Source organism: Bombus huntii, chromosome 9, assembly GCF_024542735.1.
Source record: "Bombus huntii isolate Logan2020A chromosome 9, iyBomHunt1.1, whole genome shotgun sequence".
Lineage (NCBI taxonomy): Eukaryota > Metazoa > Arthropoda > Insecta > Hymenoptera > Apidae > Bombus > Bombus huntii.
The window spans coordinates 142124-161374 of record NC_066246.1 but is presented as its reverse complement, the minus strand read 5'-3'; the positions used below and the strand labels follow the sequence as shown (position 1 = coordinate 161374).

The 19251-nt window shown below is 30.3% G+C and overlaps 1 protein-coding gene across 6 annotated transcripts; it reads left to right on the top strand.

Annotated features, from left to right (window-relative positions):
- Window positions 1-347: 347 nt before the first annotated feature.
- Window positions 348-18817, top strand: LOC126869367 (hrp65 protein-like). Of its 6 annotated transcripts, none has more exons than XM_050625797.1 (14): window positions 348-690; window positions 2952-3116; window positions 3803-4021; window positions 4222-4535; window positions 4787-5082; window positions 5198-5388; window positions 6133-6229; window positions 6485-6504; window positions 9548-9776; window positions 16354-16410; window positions 16647-16747; window positions 16968-17201; window positions 17463-17521; window positions 17872-18817. In XM_050625797.1, the coding sequence occupies exons 1-9, from the start codon at window positions 496-498 to the stop codon at window positions 9764-9766; spliced, it is 1716 nt and encodes a 571-aa protein (XP_050481754.1). In that variant the 5' UTR covers window positions 348-495; the 3' UTR covers window positions 9767-9776; window positions 16354-16410; window positions 16647-16747; window positions 16968-17201; window positions 17463-17521; window positions 17872-18817. The 6 variants fall into 6 exon arrangements, with proteins under 6 accessions (XP_050481754.1, XP_050481752.1, XP_050481751.1 ...); XM_050625795.1 differs by having other exon boundaries at window positions 9548-15172; XM_050625794.1 differs by having other exon boundaries at window positions 9548-16410; window positions 17872-18000; window positions 18611-18817.
- Window positions 18818-19251: the final 434 nt, after the last annotated feature.

Here is a 19251-nt window from a genome sequence, read left to right as displayed (position 1 = left end):
GATTACGCACTCGAATAGGCTTGGGAAAAGTTGGAAAATACGTACTATTTTTAAAATATATAGTTGTAATTAATATCACAAAACATATAATCATACGAAGCATAAAATATATTTTAATATAGCATTAACAGATGAAAATAAAAATTATATATATTAGTCTAGATTCACAAAGTCTAGAATTAAAATGGTACTTCCGGTTAATTTTATTCATTAACAATGGCGACGTTGCATTTGTTTGAATTAACCAATCAAATGCAATCTCTATTAATAAAACAACCAATCATGTTCTTGGAGAAATATACCCATAATGCACCGGAGATGGAGGTACGTAGTGGATCAATTCCTCTAGTAGATCTCCAATTTTGCTTCTTCGTTCACTTCGTTGTCGGACGCCATAATCAACGCTTCGTTTCGCAGAAGAGTGGGAAGTAAATCGAACTTTTTAGCGAAAAATCTTGTCTTTAATAATTACGGCTTGAAACATTTGAGCGGACGATGGCAGGAGCCGAATCTCCTAAATTAAAACAGGAATCGCAGAATGCATCTACAGAGAATAGTAATGAAAATCCACGAGAACGGAATCCTCCTGGTGGCGGCAACCGTGGTCCTCGTGGGCGAAAAGGAGGGACACGTTTTTCTGGCGGACGTGGTGGCGGAATGGGCGGAGGAAACAGAAATAACGATGGACCGGTAAGAATTTCATATAATTCTTTTATATATATATATATATATATATATTTTTTTTTTGTTGAGACTATAGTCGTTGTTCCTACCGCCATATTTGCTATAAATTGATGCGTAATATTTCCACTGGTTTTAAACTTCTGCCCTTTCGATTCATTAAATGCCGTTATTTATAAATATAATTTTTATTTATGTTATATACACATCAATTTATTATAGTGTTGCAACTAAAATAATGTTAGTCTTTTTTGTGATGCAGTATAAATACTATTTAATTAACTGTATTTTAATTACATTAACATATATGTATACCGTTACTGTAGGCAATAAAATTTATAAGTACTCGAGAAGTTATATTAATATTTCTCAAATTGGAATATTAGATACATCGAAAAAGAAGCGCTGATAAAGTAAACTGAGATTTTTAGTTCTATTATTCTGTAAGGTCGATATAAAATACATTATAGTCAATAATTTTATTGCTGTGAGTACAAGCAGTAAACGTTGTTGTTTACCAGAGTTTCTGTATGAAGAAATGATTATAATATATTGATTCTTCATCAGAGTAGTTACAAAATGGCGTGTACGAAAATTGAAATGGCAGATAAATGTATCCTCGCTTTTACAACACGTGGTTAAAGCATTTTTGTTCTCCTATAAATAGTATAATTTATTTTATTAATGTATTTGTAGCGATGTAAATGTAATTTTTCTAGATTTCAAATGAGAATTTGGAATTTCAAAATTATTTAGAATTTGAATTAATTTAGTTTTAGGTAATAATAATAACAATTTGTAAAATTCATAACGTCAGGTATCATTTCAGTATTTATTAGCATTTATGAGATTTAAATAAATATTTCGAAAAATTGCTACGCAAAATGGCCGATTTCTAAGACCTCCAATGTCCATAATTTTGGCGAAGATAATGTTAATCTACCAAATTTAGTGTACTTTGTGATTAACTTTTGGTATTTGTATCTTTGGACGTAAACTTTTTATAATCAACAGGTTGTACGTTTTAACGTAGCCTTTCCAAAAACTGTGTTATAGCCACTACTATGCACTGTCGATTAGTAGTCAGTAACCAAGTCTTCAGCAACCGCTGTGTTCGAAATATATATATGTCGGAGATGAAAGAACACCGGAGCCTTTGGAATTTTGGATAATCCCGCAACATTGTAACCTAGAGTCTACTATAGCTGTAATTAAACAATCGTAGTTATTCAATCCGATTGTAATTGTTCGAGAGATGTGATAATGAGCTTGGGCTCGAGGCGACAGCCAGTCGCCGAACGTAGCCGCGATCACGGGATGAACGCCTTGTCTAACAAAGGCATGGAGTAATTCTATAGTTCTCTTTAAAAAGGAAATAGTTGTAACACTCGACAGTAAACATTCTAACGGTCTCTGTCCCGTAGCTCGCCACACGCAGACCCTATTCTTCCAGTAAGATGATTGCTAGATGTCGATGCGTCTCCGCAGTACATGTTCAGCTAGCCCAAGGGCCCATTATAAATCTTAAGATTTAGCTAACTAAAGTCCTTCAAACAGACAAACAGTCTTTGTCCCAACTACGGGAAAATAGGGGAGACCTATTTTTCAACGAGCGGCGTCTCCCACTAGCAACTTTCCCTCGAGGGTGGCTAGCATCTTTTTCTAACCACCGATATGGAGATTGACCAATTAGCAGCAACGCCAATTTCCCTTACTTTCTGCACGAAGGCTTTTTTTGACGAATCCGACTATCTCGTGTCCTTAGACACATCCCATTATAGTTTTCTTCTGTGGCATCATCGGGACGGGAAGGTCATTCTCTCTCGCGATTTCATCGACGAAAAGATTAACCCCTTACGACCAGTGAATATTACGCGTCCGACTTAGATTTTGTGAGCACGTTCATCTATCATGCCGTCGACCGCGGATTCGTTATTGAACCTCGGATCATTGTCATTAGTTTCTCGAGTATCTAACTACCATGGTTACTTGTCCGGTTCTATGATAATCGTATTTGCACCAGTCAATGTCTTCTCTATCGCATAACGACAATGTGTAATCGTAGTCCGCAAAGGATTAATCGTGAGACCACTTTTATATATCTACCTCCTTGTCCGTCTATGATGTAACTTGTTATTTTTTTTAATAGAAAACGAAAATGTCAGTTGTGAAAGATAATAATAATAATAATAAACACATCAGAAATTATAAGTATGTATACAAATAATAAGTATGTATATAAACGTGACTGAATTTTATAAATATTACAGATGAAAATGAATGATCCTATGGATGGTGGTATGGACAATACCATGAATGAAGGAATAGGCGGAGGTATGGGTGGAGGTATGGGTATTGGACGTGGCGGTGGAATGCGTGGTGGTAGAGGTGGCCGCGGAGGGGGTGATAGAAACATGGGAAATCGATCACAAGATGTAAGTATGAATTAAAGAAATTATTTTTTTCAATTAACGCGAAGTATGTGTTCTATATGTGGATTCTTTACTTAGATAAAAATTACTACAAAAGAATTATTTATAGAGAAAATCAATATAAGTTATAAAATTATTTATTTCATATTTTTATAAAAAAAGGATAATAATGAGAGCTTACAGAACCAAAAGAAATTTTATTCCTTGTTGTCAGTACTGTAGCTCAAAATAGTCTCTCTTTTCTCTTTTAATTAACACGAAATCAATATCCTTGCTACTTGTAAACACGCGTTTAACGCATTCAATGCAGAAGACGCGAACGTATGCATTTCCGGATTTCCTATTTTCTTGCGGATGACGCCTGAATAAGTGAGATACATGTTATAGAAATATCGATTTTCGCCATCAGAGGCCCTCTTCAATTTTGTATGCCACATTGAATGTGTTAATATAATATGCGTAAGTTAAGCAGAAAAGATTGGAATGATGTAATAATTAGCTAATCAAGCGAGAATTTATATATTATGTATACTAATATACAATAAGAAAATGTTTTCTGGTGTAAAATGAAATTGCAATCGTAAACTAACATTAAAAAGATCAGTGTAAATCGAGAAATCAATGTGTACATATTAATACACAATACCTTTTTATAATCTTATTAATGCTGCTTTTATTTTCGTGATCAGGATCGTTTAATGGAACGGATTATGGCTATTAGTGGTCCTACGCATGATCTACCACCCCCAGAAACCACTGAAAAGAAATTCAGTGGTCGTAATCGTCTGTATATTGGAAACTTGTCAAATGACGTTACAGAAGAGGAAATTCAACAGATCTTTCAACAATATGGTGAAATATCCGAACTTTTTGTAAATAAAGAGAAAAACTTTGCATTTCTTAGGATGGTAAGTTCAATAATTTTTCTTTCTTCCTTTTTTTTCGTAATGTTTACATAAAAAAATGATTAAAATAATTACCGTCTGAAAGAAAATGATAAGATTTAGGCTGCTATCTTATACTATATGATGCATTGCATGTATATATATATGTATATATGGATTTGTATGTATGACATTAAACTATAACTTAATCTTTTATTTTATAGGATTATAGGGTAAATGCCGAGAAGGCAAAACATGAGTTAGATGGAAAAAATGTATTTACAAATAGTAAAGGACGCGCACTTAAAGTTCGTTTTGCTCCACATTCTTCGACAGTTAAAGTTAAAAATCTTACACCTTGGATAACGAATGAATTGCTTGAGAGGGCATTCAGTGTTTTTGGTGAAATTGAACGGGCGATAGTTATAGCGGATGACAAGGGAAAATCTACTGGAGAGGGAATTGTAGAATTCTGCAGAAAACCGTCAGCCCAACTTGCTTTACGAAAGTGCACAGAAGGATGCTACTTTTTAACCGCGTACGTTTTTAATATAAATAAAAATGTTGTTTACCCCAATGCCACGCTTGTTTGACGTATTTAATTTATCTACAAGTGCCTAAAAATTGATCATAACGGGGTAAAGAAAAATAGTTCCCAAAGGAAGCATGATACAATAGATGTTTGTATTGTGTGCCGCAAATTGGAACACAAAACATTATTTTAAATATAATTTTATTGAAACAAGGAGAGAGAACTTCGAAAACTTACATTCGAAAATTTACTTATAGGTCTCTACGTCCTGTAGTTGTTAAACCATTTGAATTACTAGATGACATTGATGGTTATTCAGACAAAAATCTACCTCGGAAAAATCAGGAATTTTTTACAGCTCGCGATATTGGTCCAAGGTTTGCAAAGATAGGAAGTTTTGAATATGAATATGGAACGAGGTGGAAACAGCTGCACGAATTATATGAGCAGAAAGAAGAAGCACTAAAAAGAGAAATGGCAATGGAGGAAGAAAAATTGGAAGCTCAAATGGAATTTGCACGATATGAACACGAAACTGAATTGTTGAGAGAACGTAAGTATTTTAACATCATTAAAAGATATTGCTTTAATATATACATATACATCGCACAAGCAATGTAAGTGTAATAAATCAGGAAATCAATAAGTTGATTTTCTTTAATTGATAGAATTGCGTATGCGCGAGGCCGATCGTGAGAGACAAAAGCGAGAATGGGAAATGAAAGAAAGACAGGCTGAAGAACAAAGAACGCGTGAAGAAGAACTACGAAGGAGACAACAGGAAGAAATGGCAATGCGTATTAGAAGACAAGAAGAGGAGCTACATCGTCGTCAACAAGAAAATAATTTATTCATGCAGGTAATTACTTGGCAACATTAACAAAAAAACTAAATTCATTGGAATTACAGAAAGTTTCTATGATAATAGGTTGAAATTTTAACATCTTTATACTATAGGGATGACAATAGAGATCAGTAACATGTATTTATTAGAAACATGTATTTAAAAAAACTACATGCGGAGGTTACATAAAAGATTTTTATTTTTTATGCGTTTGCGAGAACGCATTATTTATTATTAACACTTTTGTTTATTTATTTTATTTATTATTATTAACACTTTACCGACCGCTAGCGATTCAACAGCATACGCACGTCCGACCGGCATCTTAGGCGCTGACTCTGTTTCGGTTTAGACTCTCCACGAACGCGAACGGTAAGTTTTTTAAATTGGTATAAAACTGTGGGAGCTTACAAAGCGACGCAACTGAGCAAGGTGCCTTAGTACTGAATAAATTACTGTTCAAATAATGAGAAAGATTGTCTGCGACAAAAAGCCGATTAATAGGCTATCGGTCGGTAAAGTGTTAACATTTATTATCATTATCATAGTGATAGGAATAGGATAGTATCACTACTTATAATGTTTGTGTGTCAGTATATTTGTATTTTTTTGTTTTGTTTTGTTTTGTTTTGTTTTGTTTTGTTTTTTTTTTTTTTTTTTTTTTTTTTTTTTTTTTTTTTTTTTTTTTTTTTTTTTTTTTTTTTTTTTTTTTTTTTTTTTTTTACTAACGCTTGCGCTTATGTTCTTCTTATATTTAAGGAGCAAACAATGAGAGGAGGTGGAGGAGGCGGGATGGGAGGAAAAAATTATGATTCCGTTGGTAATAATGACCGCGATGGATATGGACAGCCAGATGGTAAGTTTCTTAAGATGTTGAAATGTTATTCTTCATAAACTCAACAATATTTCTCTAGCATATAATGTGTATTTATTTACTAGTATATTTGAATTCAATTAGTTCTCCTTGAAATAGAAATTTATATTTTATACTGATTGTTATTATTATATATAAAATTATATATAAATAATTATTATATATAAATTTTTACATGAAACATTCGTTCAAAATTCTTCAAAACTATTTGTAATGGAAAATTTTACTTCGTTACAGGTGGAAGCAGCATGCCAGTGGTAATGTATCCCCCATTAAAGTATCATTCTATATATATACATAAATATATATATATATTTATGTATATGTACATATATATGCATATGCACATACACGCATATATATATATATATATGTATGTATGTATGTATATTTTCTTTTTTCCATAAAGTATTTATTTTTTCTGAAACTATTTCTTTGATATTTCATTTATGTATATTTCCATTTGGTGATATTACTAAACAAATTATTCTACCTATATATGAGAATCTTTTGTTAGAAATAATTGAACTGCCTTGCATGGTAAAATCGCGAGTATTATTAGTGTTATTACACTTGTGAAAAACATAAGTGAAAGAACTTTACGAATATTCCTATAAAGCATGCTTTCCAATATAGCAGGGTTCTAATGTCTGCAACAATGGCAATAGTATTAAAATCAGTCTAATATCGAATATATATATCGTACAATAATAACTTTTAATTAGTTTATTATAACATGTGGAGGTGTCAATGGGCCTTAACATTAAATTTTCTACTTAACGGGAGATCATTTGTTGTAGCGTGAATAGATACAGAAGTTTAAATTAATTTATTCGGTCTCCATAGAACCGAAGTATTTTGCGAGGTAGTAAGGACGATACTTATATCTTATATTTGAAATCTTTTATCTACGTTCACGTAACACACCGCTGCAATCTTTGTTAAATATTCTTCACTTGTATTACAAACGCATGTGATATGGTTTCTATTATTGTCTACTACAAACGGTTACTGAAACATGTGACATTTTTGGTTTTTTGAATGTAGTTCTACTTGTAAAAATGTATGGTTCTATGCTGATAAAAATATTTTAAAGCATTTATTGCTGGCTGGAAGATTTTATCATGCTGACATTTATAAGTATTCAAAGTTATGAAATTAACAGAGAGGATATTTAAAGGTAAATGTACGAAATTTTGGAGAAATGTTAGGAAATTTTTATTAACTTATTATAAATAATGCGAGATATAAAGGTTGTATAGGTAGGTAAAGGTTTTATTGGACGGACTCTTCTCGCCATACCTAAATTTTTAATTTTTTAACTGCACTGTGAGATCGGTACATTTAAGCTAGCAATCGCTTATTTTTACCTATACCATACATGACTAATTCTGAAACATCTTCGCTTTTATCTATAGGACGTGAATTTTAACGATAATACTTTTATAAGCATTTGAGGGAATCCGCTTTTTTCAGTTTATACTGGTAATAAGCTTTGGGTTAATGTTCTACGTATTCAATTCGAATATATTCTTCATAAACAGGGCTTTGGAATTCATAAATATTGAATCTAGGAATACTTTTTAGGCATTCATCAGTAAAATTGAAGCTAAAACTGAATTAATATTTCGTGCCTCATTGGCGTCTCCATATGCTTGCAGACAGGAGGCTCTGTTCTTCTATTTTCTCTAGTTACATTAAGAATTAGGTATTAGGTATGCTTATATACTATGGAACTAGCATCGTTCAACGTATAAATCTGAACATTAGAACTAAATTAAATATTCATTTCCTCGCTTAAATAGTTCCATAGTAGTAATAATTGGATATTTATTAACCAACAAATGCCCAACTACATTGAGTGTTAATTAAACATAATTAGCTGTATTCAGAAATTATTTTTATTTAAATATAGTATATATTTAAATATACACACATACATTTATTTAGAGATATTTACTTAGATTAAGTGTAATTTAAACATAGTTTCTGAGTACAGCAATATCAATTTTGATTTACAATAAGTAAAAGAGCTTAAAACAATCTTTATGCTTCATTTATCTAAATGAATATAATTTTGAGTTTTTATTGTTATATTAATCTTTATGAATCTTTTTTCATATTCCAAACTATATATTTAGTGAACTATTTATTACATACCTTACATGCACGATTCTGTAGTATAGATATTGTATAAAGTTTGCTTAGAGATCTTGATCACATCTCTTTGTCACTTATACCAATGTTTAAGCTTCAGAGTTGTGTAAAATTGATTCAATATTAATTGTTACAACATTATCGCTAAAAATACACACTATTGATGTAACTAATATGACGAGATACTTCTTGTTCATACACTAGAACGGTTATATTTTTAAAAGTCGTATAACTACGTGTTGGGTACTTAAATTAAGAACCTCGTATACGTTTCTATACTTTAAAACCCCTAATGTTCTATATATGAACGTTTATTGTGCGTTTAACATTATTTGATGAGGACTTGGTACCGAATTTGAAATATCTATCGTGTAAATTAAAATTTTTAACAATTTCAGAGAAATTTCTCTAGCGATATGGAATAATATAATAGCGTATATTCTTTCAGTTAAATTACACCCATAGGAATTATCTAGTGGAATCTAGTGTGATACATCTATACTTCTACTTTAATCCCGAAAGTTCTAAACCTTTAATTTTATGACTCGAATTCAATCTTAAAATATGACTTATAAAGTTAAGGGTGCATTTAAATGAACGGACTTATGCAAAATATTGTAGACGAAGAAATACATTCTAAGGATATTCTTCTAACCTATTTCACCAGACTTGTGTGCACTGACTTAGACGGTAACCATTGTCGATCGTATGTTGGGCATTTGCTTGGTTTAATAAGGCTAATCGATGTTGAGAAAACGGCATACTCTGAAAGCAGTGTAACTATTCGTATCTATGATTTGTTCTAGCGCGTGTATTATTCACGCATTCCATTCTACTAATGTTGTACGTACAAACAACATCTAACATTGTGTTTTCCCCTTTCTTTTCTATGTGATTTGACGAAAATTGACGATGACCTGTGCTGCTGTCAAACATGGATGGTCGCCCTGAACCGTGAAATGTATTTATGGTACATCCAAAATCTACGAAACACCGTTATTCACCGTATTAAACAAAAATCGTTGGCATTCATTTCGGTGATATCGGCTCATAACTTTCGACTACACTTCGTCCTTAAAATATCATTTTGTTTTTACTTTACGCGTAATAATTAAATTCACCTTTCTCTGTAATGATGATTAGGATCCAAAGTCTTTTATGGATGCTTATAATAGTATGGATCGTGGTAGTCGTGGGGGTTACAATGACGATCGTAGTCAAATAATGGATTTGATGGATATGAGGGTCGATATGGGTAATATGGGTGGTGGTCGTGGAGGTAGTGGTGGTAGTGGACGTTGGCAAGGTGGAAGTGATCGTAATCGTCAGGATGACTATCCTAATAAAAGAAGACGCTATTAAAGATGTTACGGTATTAACATAACTTCCTTTTTCTAATCGATTGAGAAGAATCGATAGTTCGCATTGTAGTCATTTTTTCCAACAAAATTTGTTATCGATCATCTTTCACGTTTTATATCATGGCACAGTGTTTCGAGTATATGGGCGTTCAGGGCAAAAATCATAACATTGTATCTGTACACAATTTTTTCTTCAATTCACTCTTTGGTTTTAAATTGAGCTTTCATTCATTTGTTAAAATGTAAATACTACGATTATATTGATTCAGGGAAAGATTCAGAACATACGTGTGTTTGCATCATGACAGATGAATCATTTGTTGCTATTAAATATTACCTTATATCTGTAGTTGAATATTTCCTTAATTTTATTATATCATTTTCTGTGTGTTTCGACACACTTGTATCATAGTTTGTGATAAGTAAATTGTACAAATTTTTATTACAGTTTTCCCTAGAACTTTTGAGGCTATGATGTTTCCGTATATATCTTATTTCATTATGTCTAACTAACCATAGCTTCTTTAGACAACGTTTTCATAAATATTGTTACACGTGTAATAATATCTATTCCGTAAATTAGTAATTTATATAAAGGCATATTATGCCATTCATAAATAGAGAATTATATCGTTATTGTTTTTTGTAACAGTACTGTACAAAAGTAATACGATGACTATAGCGAACAAACAAAAATTTTAAGAAAAATAAACAGTATCTATATAATGAAGGATTAGGAATATTTAGTGGGTCCATATATAGCATCGCGTAACGCTGAAGCGATGCCATTTTGGCCATCTTTTCTATTTTGAACAAATTTTAGACGATTGAAACTTTGATTTTAATATAAAATTTACTACTATTCTTCACATTAAAAAAGTTAAGATTATTTGTTATTATTGAGATTATTTGAAATTGAAATTGAATTTACTCTCACCAGTTTCAAGGGTGATAGGATATTGAATTTTAAGAAAAATCAGATTAAATATGCAAATGCTGATTTTTGTGATAAACTTTATGCCTCAATTTTAGTAACAAATAGATTTCGTTATTAACATTTCAAGATAGAACAATCTGTAGATCTTAATTCCTTTTTTTCATTTCCTCTCTTTCTTTTCTTTTTCTCTTTTTTCTTCTTATTTCTCTGTTTTCTTTTATTTTTTGTCCATTGATCGAAATGCTGTGCATAAAGGCGAAACAATATTAATAAGAATGAATAGGCAACAATGGAAGGGTGATATGTAATGATTGAGAGAGTGTGCTTTTATATTTTTCAATGTGGATCTGATTTCGTGATATCGCGAATTATTTTATTCATGAGGCATTACTTCAACAAATTTCAAGGGAGTACCCTATCTTGTGAGCCAAGAAAACAGATAAATTAAGACTTTCCTTCTCAGGGTAATTATTGTGTGAAATATCGGGATTTTCTTTCAAAGGATGTTGGGCAACGTTTTATATTCAGTTTCATCTAATGTCTGAAATTACAAAACGGCGGAGTTATGCAACATTATCTATTGTCATGTTTGATAAAACCTTTGAATCTGGTATCGGAAGTGACTGGAACGTAAAACAAGAAAAATTTCCATATCAACCTAAATAGAAATATAACGTAGTTATAACGTAGCTCACTATCCTTAGGTGTAGCTTTCAGTAATATACAAATGATGGTATTTGAAAGGAAATGGGTTTTCACCCAATAAAGTTAACTTTTGTAAAACGAATTTAAATATCAGAGAAGATCGTATGCTGTGCATTTTACGTAATCTTATAATACGTAATAATACGTAATAATTTAAAAAGTTAGTCGAATATACTTAGTTGTTGATATCTACCTTGGGTCTCACGTGAAAACGATGTTTTCGAGGAAATCGTGGTCATAGACCATTTAAGCCAATATTTTAACGAAATAAAACAAACATTTTAAGAATTTATCCTTAGCTCGCAGTTCTAACTCTATAACAGGATACTTCTGGCTCGGAAACTTTCATCAGCTTGTTTTAAAGCTACTCTTAGTAATTATGGAATTTCTTTGGACCTTTATCGTGTTCCTGAATTTTCGCGCGTTTAGGTGTTGTTTGTTTACTTCTTCGCAAAAATCGCTTGCACTACTTCCAATAACCGGTTTCATAAATTGCTTCATTAATGATATTGTTTCATATACACCGTTGAGAATACTAGCAGCAACGAAATCTGCAATTTTTCTCATCATCATTTTCCATTTTCTTATTACAGATTATTGTCTTCGGGACAATTGTCCAAATTACAGAATTTACACTCACTCTTATTGTTTTGCGTGAATCAGTCCATATCGTTTTTCCGGATTATTTGACCCGAGACGGTTTCCTAACGTTACTTCGATAAACAAAAAATCAAAGTTTTATCGATATTGAAAAATTAACCGAAATTTCTGTTTCACAAACGTTATATTAGATCTTCCTACCTGACGCGCAATATACAGTGATTTTTGGTGCCGTAACTTCGCCAATTTTCGAATTTCAAAAAATCCAACTGCAATATTCTATGAAATGTTGAAAATATCTTCGGTTTTTCGAAACCGACAAGGTTAGGGGTACTCCCTTCCAAATATAAATTTACGAATGTGTGTTTAATACATGGGAAGCCCTTTTAAAGGGATTTAATGGTACTTTTCAATTTGATGTATTAACAAATTGTAAATATTTTAACAGGCATACTTTTTGAGCCATCGAAAAAGCAAAACATCAGCGTACTGTTAAAACATTGACTATTAACATAACCGTATCTTTTTCCAAGGATAAAGAAATGATTTGAACTGTACGCCTCTTAATCCCCCATAAGACTGTTCTAAACATGAGAATCGCATATAATGGAAAAACTGAATTTAAATTTGCGGTGTCACTATAACATACAGTAATGTAGACAAACGTATATTCACTGTCAATTAGTACTTTCAATAAAATAATCATCTCATAGAAGTTTCTCTTTATGAAACAATATGTAAATATTACAAATAATATAGTAGTATTGCTTTTCATTACTATTGTATTGTCACACTATATACTATTTATAGTTCATTATTTCATTTGATTCGGTAGTTTTTCAGGGTGAAAGTATATACACTGTCCGTACTTTTAGCTTTGTTCTTTACGATTAAAAAATTAGTTCGTAAGTAAAAAGTGCGTTTAGTATTGACTAAAATCGATATCGGTCATTTGGTAACTTATCTTTCTAATAACGAGTAAAATTTCTTATATACGTGTCTGTGTCAAAGTTTTACTCCGTGCATTATGCATATTCATACGTTACGTGTCTTTATGTTAATGATGGTGTGAATGTCGCCACGAGAAGAAGTATATGCAATATCTGCATTACTCGAAGCTTTATAAAAGTAATTATATTAGAATAAGACGTATATCCTCAGCAGCAGTAATCAATCTGCGCTTGTGCTATTCAAATTTTGTGAAGGAACATAATTGACAGAAAGTAATTTTATGAATAAAGATTTACATATATCCATACATAGGAATATATAATACACTAACGTTTATTTAATTACTAATCTTCTTCATTAAAATTTCGCGAATATCGCGTTTATTTGAAAGATATTGTGAAAATACGCTACATCTTTGTTTTCAATACACTGAGTTCAATACTCGGTCGACGCTTATTATGAAATTGAATCTTAAATATGTCATACAAACTTACGTCATAGGCATATACAATTTATCTCTATAAGTTATAAGAGGAAATTAAATATGAACACTCCATATAAGTTATAATTTGTATGCTTGCAACTTTGAATAACACTACTGCAATGATGATTTTATATTACATTGTTACACATTTATATTTTATAACATCTTTTTCTATAATTTAAAAAAGTTAAAAAAGTTAAAATTTAAAAAAGTTAAACCCGTGATGGGTTGATATTTATGGAGAACTACGGATTGAAACAAGTACTAGAATACTTGACATATAGATTTTTATAAGAATCCGAGGAGTAATTATACGACAGATATTATTCTTCTTATAGAAATATACAAAGGCAGTGTGTTCGGAGGTTAAGCTTATTTTACTATTAAACCACTAATCATCACCGCTTATAGGTGAATATTAAGCAAAGATATTTCGATAATGGTATATTTGTTAAACTGTTCTAACTTGAATGTGAGTTATGAATTTCCTAAAAAGAGATAGGGATATTATAGTTAAAATAGAAAATGATAATAACAACAGTATTACGTTCTATCTTAAATGCTGATATATAATGCTATTAAGATATATTTCTTTTTATAAACTTTTAAGGATTCATCCGAGATAAATTTCAACTTAATTTCAAATTAAAAAGTAGTAAACTTCCTTTTTTAAAAGTGTTTGCGGTACATTTCTCTCATTTTGGGAGTAAATTAAAGTTTTGATATTGACGTTTTAAATAAAAGTAAGCATAATATAATGTAATCAAGTACAATTAGAAGTATTTGCTTGGAGAAAACTGAAAAGTTATGGTGAAAAAGTAATATTATCTGATCTACTTTTATTACAAGTTTATTATTTTCAAATATATCACCACATTTCTTTCAGGAATCCCTCGACATAATGGACATCATACATTTTATATTTCTATGAAGTTTCCAATAATGTGATAATTTTTAACAATGAACAAGTTCTTGGAGGAATGTATATTTTCATGAAATTCATTTTAAATTATTCCTCATTATTCTTCATTATTCTTTACCCACATTTTGTGTCTCTCTGTAAAATCTTACCCCTAGAATGTCATTATTACATGGTTCGTCATTGAAGAATTTCCAAACATGACTTCATTTGATATTATTGTATTCTCGTATTATACTAATAACTACTTTATAAATGGTGCATTAAAAAATGTAATACAAATTCATCTTGTGTTTTCTGAATGAAAGTGAACATTTACAATGAGATTCGCCAAAATATAGCTATTTAATGAACATGTTCTTAACATATCTGCATTACATAATTTATACGTTATATAAACACATGAGATGTGTATACGTAAGAGGCCTTAATGAACGAGAATCCTTACTACTTTAAACACACCACTAAGCTGATTATGAAAAATGGATATGGTCAGACTACTATATCTTTATTTGAGAATTTTTCTGGCAATGCCTATACATTACATGACAAATATTGTCATTATTGAATAAGTGTCTAGATAATAATATGAATTATATGAAAATAAGTATTTCTTGCGATCAAAGTTATCCAATTTCTTTATCGAAGGAAACTGTTATGTGCAAGTAATACGCATTTGTTTGAAATTCCTAATAATGCGCGATATAAACTGACTGTTGTTAATCAAGAATCTCTTAACGGAGGAGAGTCTGCAATCACAAGATAGGCTTACATACTTGAAACTACTAGTCAGTGAAACTACTGGTACGAGGTGAGTAGACTTTGTAAAACTGTTATTATGCGTACTTCTATTTTAATCTTCGGGTGGGACATTTATATGAATATATGGTAAAGATTATGAAATAGTATAAATGGCACATAACATAAATGTTACATATATTTCATCATTGTAATCTTTATTTACTTAATATTGAATACATAAATTATAATTCAGCAATTAAGGAGCTCCATATTTTTGAACGAGTCTAATAATTTGTAATCTTTACCAGCGAAATTGAACTTATAACGTTATCCAAAATTAGCAAACAAATAGGAAATTACGATATAGAATGGTTTATTTTGTTAATTGTATGTATTCAATATACCATTGACTTCATATTCAACCAAGCTAACTCTTATGAAAATCTAATCGTTTTATTATATGATTTTATAAAAACCCTAATAATACTTGTGTACAAATTTACCAGCCTAGTCCGTGTTTTTACCTATGACAACCAAAATATTCTTGTATACCAACTTTAGCAAAGGTTGTCTGGGTTCATTATTGAAATCTAGGCTGATATATCTAATTGTTACTTGAACAACAAAACTGCAATATCGTATTGGCTATACTTATACCTTGGGTGGTAAATATATATATATAGGCCACTTTATCAAATATACTATACATATAATTTATGCATTTAGTGCTATCAAATATTATTTAAAAAGGTTAGATATTTTAATATTTAAAATCTGAAACTATATATTAGTTATACCCATAAAGAATTTTCGTTTGTAAGACCTATGCAGCCTATACTATTTCTATGTTTTAAAAATTGTTAATTTTAATTTATTTGCAAATTTACATGTTTTACACTGTATAAAACTGCATATAAAACGATATTATATTTTTAATATATTATATATATACGTAACATGAATTTTTACTTACACAATTTTAATTATCGAAGGGGTGAAAAATGTTTCATGTCGTATAACAGAGTTCATATTTGTATGGAAGGTATTATTATACTTCACAAGATATACTCTCGAAGTTTAAGATGTGGAAGTAATCTCTGTGAACAATCGCTTCATCGATTGTAACGATCTGTAATCGTTAACTTTAAATGTAATTTGTATACAAAAAGTATTAATTCATTGCACACCGTATTAAAACTTTTAATATATTGTTTTTATGTAAAATATTTATATTAGTATTTATGTTTACAGATACTAATAGCAGTTGCTAGCTGAGGGAATGAATAAAACGTATTGAAAAGTGAAAAGGTAAATTTACATAAAAACTATTATATACCTTTAAGAATCAAACGAATAATTATATTGGATTGTATTGTAATATGGAATAATGAGATTATATATGATATAATTATCTTAATAATAATAATCTTCATTTATTCCAAATTTTTTAGAATTTTTTTTAATGCACTAATTATATAGAATTTAAGGCAATTATACAAAGTACCACATATCACTTTCTCTGATAATAGAATTTTCATTTACAGATTTGCACACTTCACATTTAATTGCATCTATTTCACCATCCCGTATGTATTCAACATACAAACGCAAAATGTGTGGAAAAGAATGCGTGCAGAATCATAAGGTTTGTTTCAATGTTGTCTTGCTTTTCTTTGTCTATCGAGTTAAGATTAAATATTTTTTTGCAATTGCATTCCTTTCTATGATGACAAATATGTGATTAATGAAAGATTTCAATGATTATCTCAACGTGTCTTGGGTGTATTGCTTCAAAATTTTCACTTGAACTAACATGTATATGCTCGTATAATATTAATACTAATAAAATACTTTTTGTTTTGCAGGAGGAAAATATACAAACGTGTCGAAATTTACGTGTCAGAATTAATAACGCTAATCATATTGCGAAAGTTTCGAAGGATTATGATTATATCAAATGTCGAATCATCATACAGTTTTGATTTAACTAAGCATCCCTTTAAATATTTCTTCGTACTTAATGGACTAGATGAAACAAAAAATTAATTTTGTACGCTATACGCACAGCAAGTCATCGTTTTGGAATAGGAGTGTTTAAGGTAATAATACATTTTTTAAAGTATTATTTCGACGGTACATCAAACCTACAGATATTTCATTCCACATATTTCTTTTTCATTTTATGTATCTTATTTTATGCAAAAATTTCTAAAATATAATGATGATTTTCTTTCGGGGCTGAGCATAGTGACGAAGCTTCAAAAATCCAACGTGTACACTTTCACTGAGAAAAACAAAGACTCATATATATTCAAGTTTAGTACGTTTAAGTGGTAATTGTACTTTTTTTTTTTTTTTAGGACGTTAGAAGCTGCCATGAGAGGTGGAATTGTTTTGACGATATATCATACTTTAAAAGGTGATTATTTATTCAGACAATACCCAATTATCATGATTTTACTATCAATTATACGAATGACAAAAAGAAATACTCGTATATTTTAATCACATCATATCTGTTTCGCTCAGTTAAATTCTCAAAATGATTAACTGCCTAAATGCATCCCCAATATGTTCGTTGACCGTGGATGCTTAAGTAGACAATACTTGTGTATATTTTCATGTAAACCTATTATGATGAAATTTTGGCTAGAGTTCTGAATAAAAGATGACAATTATTGTTCGTATATTATACTGAAACTTAATATACAAATAATAAAAGAAAATCATCTAAATGCAATTTTCTAAATAGTTTTTTTTTTATTGCAGTGTTTGACTCAAAATACCAAAATTATCAATATTGTTGGGTCCTAAAATACAATTTGAAATTCCCGAGCTTTTTCCGTTCATGTGACCGGCTAGCAGCCTTTTTTGTTGAGAGCGTTCGGATTGTAAAAGGTGAAAAGTCGTCGAAAGTCGAAAATATAGAATAAAAATCCTTTTTTTTTTTTTAATTTTTCCATCGAGACAACGATCTACAGTGAAATCCGTTATAACGAGACGTGATAAAGTGCACGCGTACCGAGCGAAAATTCAAAGTCGATTTTCTCGAAAACAAAGCCTCAAACGAAAAATTTTTATTCTATATTTTCGACTTCTTTTTTCGCGTAGGATCATCCCCTTTCCGCTTGTACCACCACCAGTTACCAACCACCCTGTATACTCCGAGTAATTTTACTATGTTTTGCGTAGAATTATTGTATTATATATTTCCATATCATGAAACATTTAAAAAATATTAAACATCTTTTTATGCGTTTAATGTATAAAATTTTTTGATTTACATTATGACTAAACGTGAACACGTTCGCAATTCAACGTACTTTGCTTTTAGTACCACTCTAGGAAAGTAATACGCCTCATCAATTAAAATATTTTTGTAACTACGTATGTTAAACAGTATTCACAAAAAGTATATTGTATGTGTTTTCTGAAGCTTATCGAAAAAGTAATAAATAAAGAGTATTTGTGTTATTCATGTAAAAAAAGTTAGGATTTTTGGTTTCAGATGTGTGACCTAGAATCAGTGCACGTTCGTTACTTATAATATGGATCAAGAGACTTTGAACATGTTCAGAAGCTTTATTTTAAATTTAACTTTAAACAAAGATTAATTCATTCTCCATTTTTTATACGATATTAATTACTGTATACTCAGAATAAGTAATGGCTAAAATTTCTATGTTACTTTAATAAAATATATATATACATATAATTTATTGTTAAAACTTTAATTTCGTTTGTAACATCCATTTGTGTAGTATCACATCACTCATAAATATAATGCACCCTCGCTTACGGCGGAAGTATTAACTAAACATGAAATTAAATACAATACTACAGAATATTCATTAAATCTTCTATTTTTACTCCTGACCCCTTTTCACATGATAAAAATGTATTAAAATGCGATTTAATGAACTTAGAGACTAATGTAAACAGTAATAAATAAGTAATATTATAAAGATGAGGTATTGAATTCAATGTAAATTCATTTAGAATTAAAAGGACGTGATCGATAGATACTCTACGACGGAAAAAAGTAGTTCTAATTAACAAATATGACTATAAATAAAAATAACGAAATAAGTTCTAACAATATATTTTACGGGAAATTGATTTTATAGAATTATATATATACTAATATCT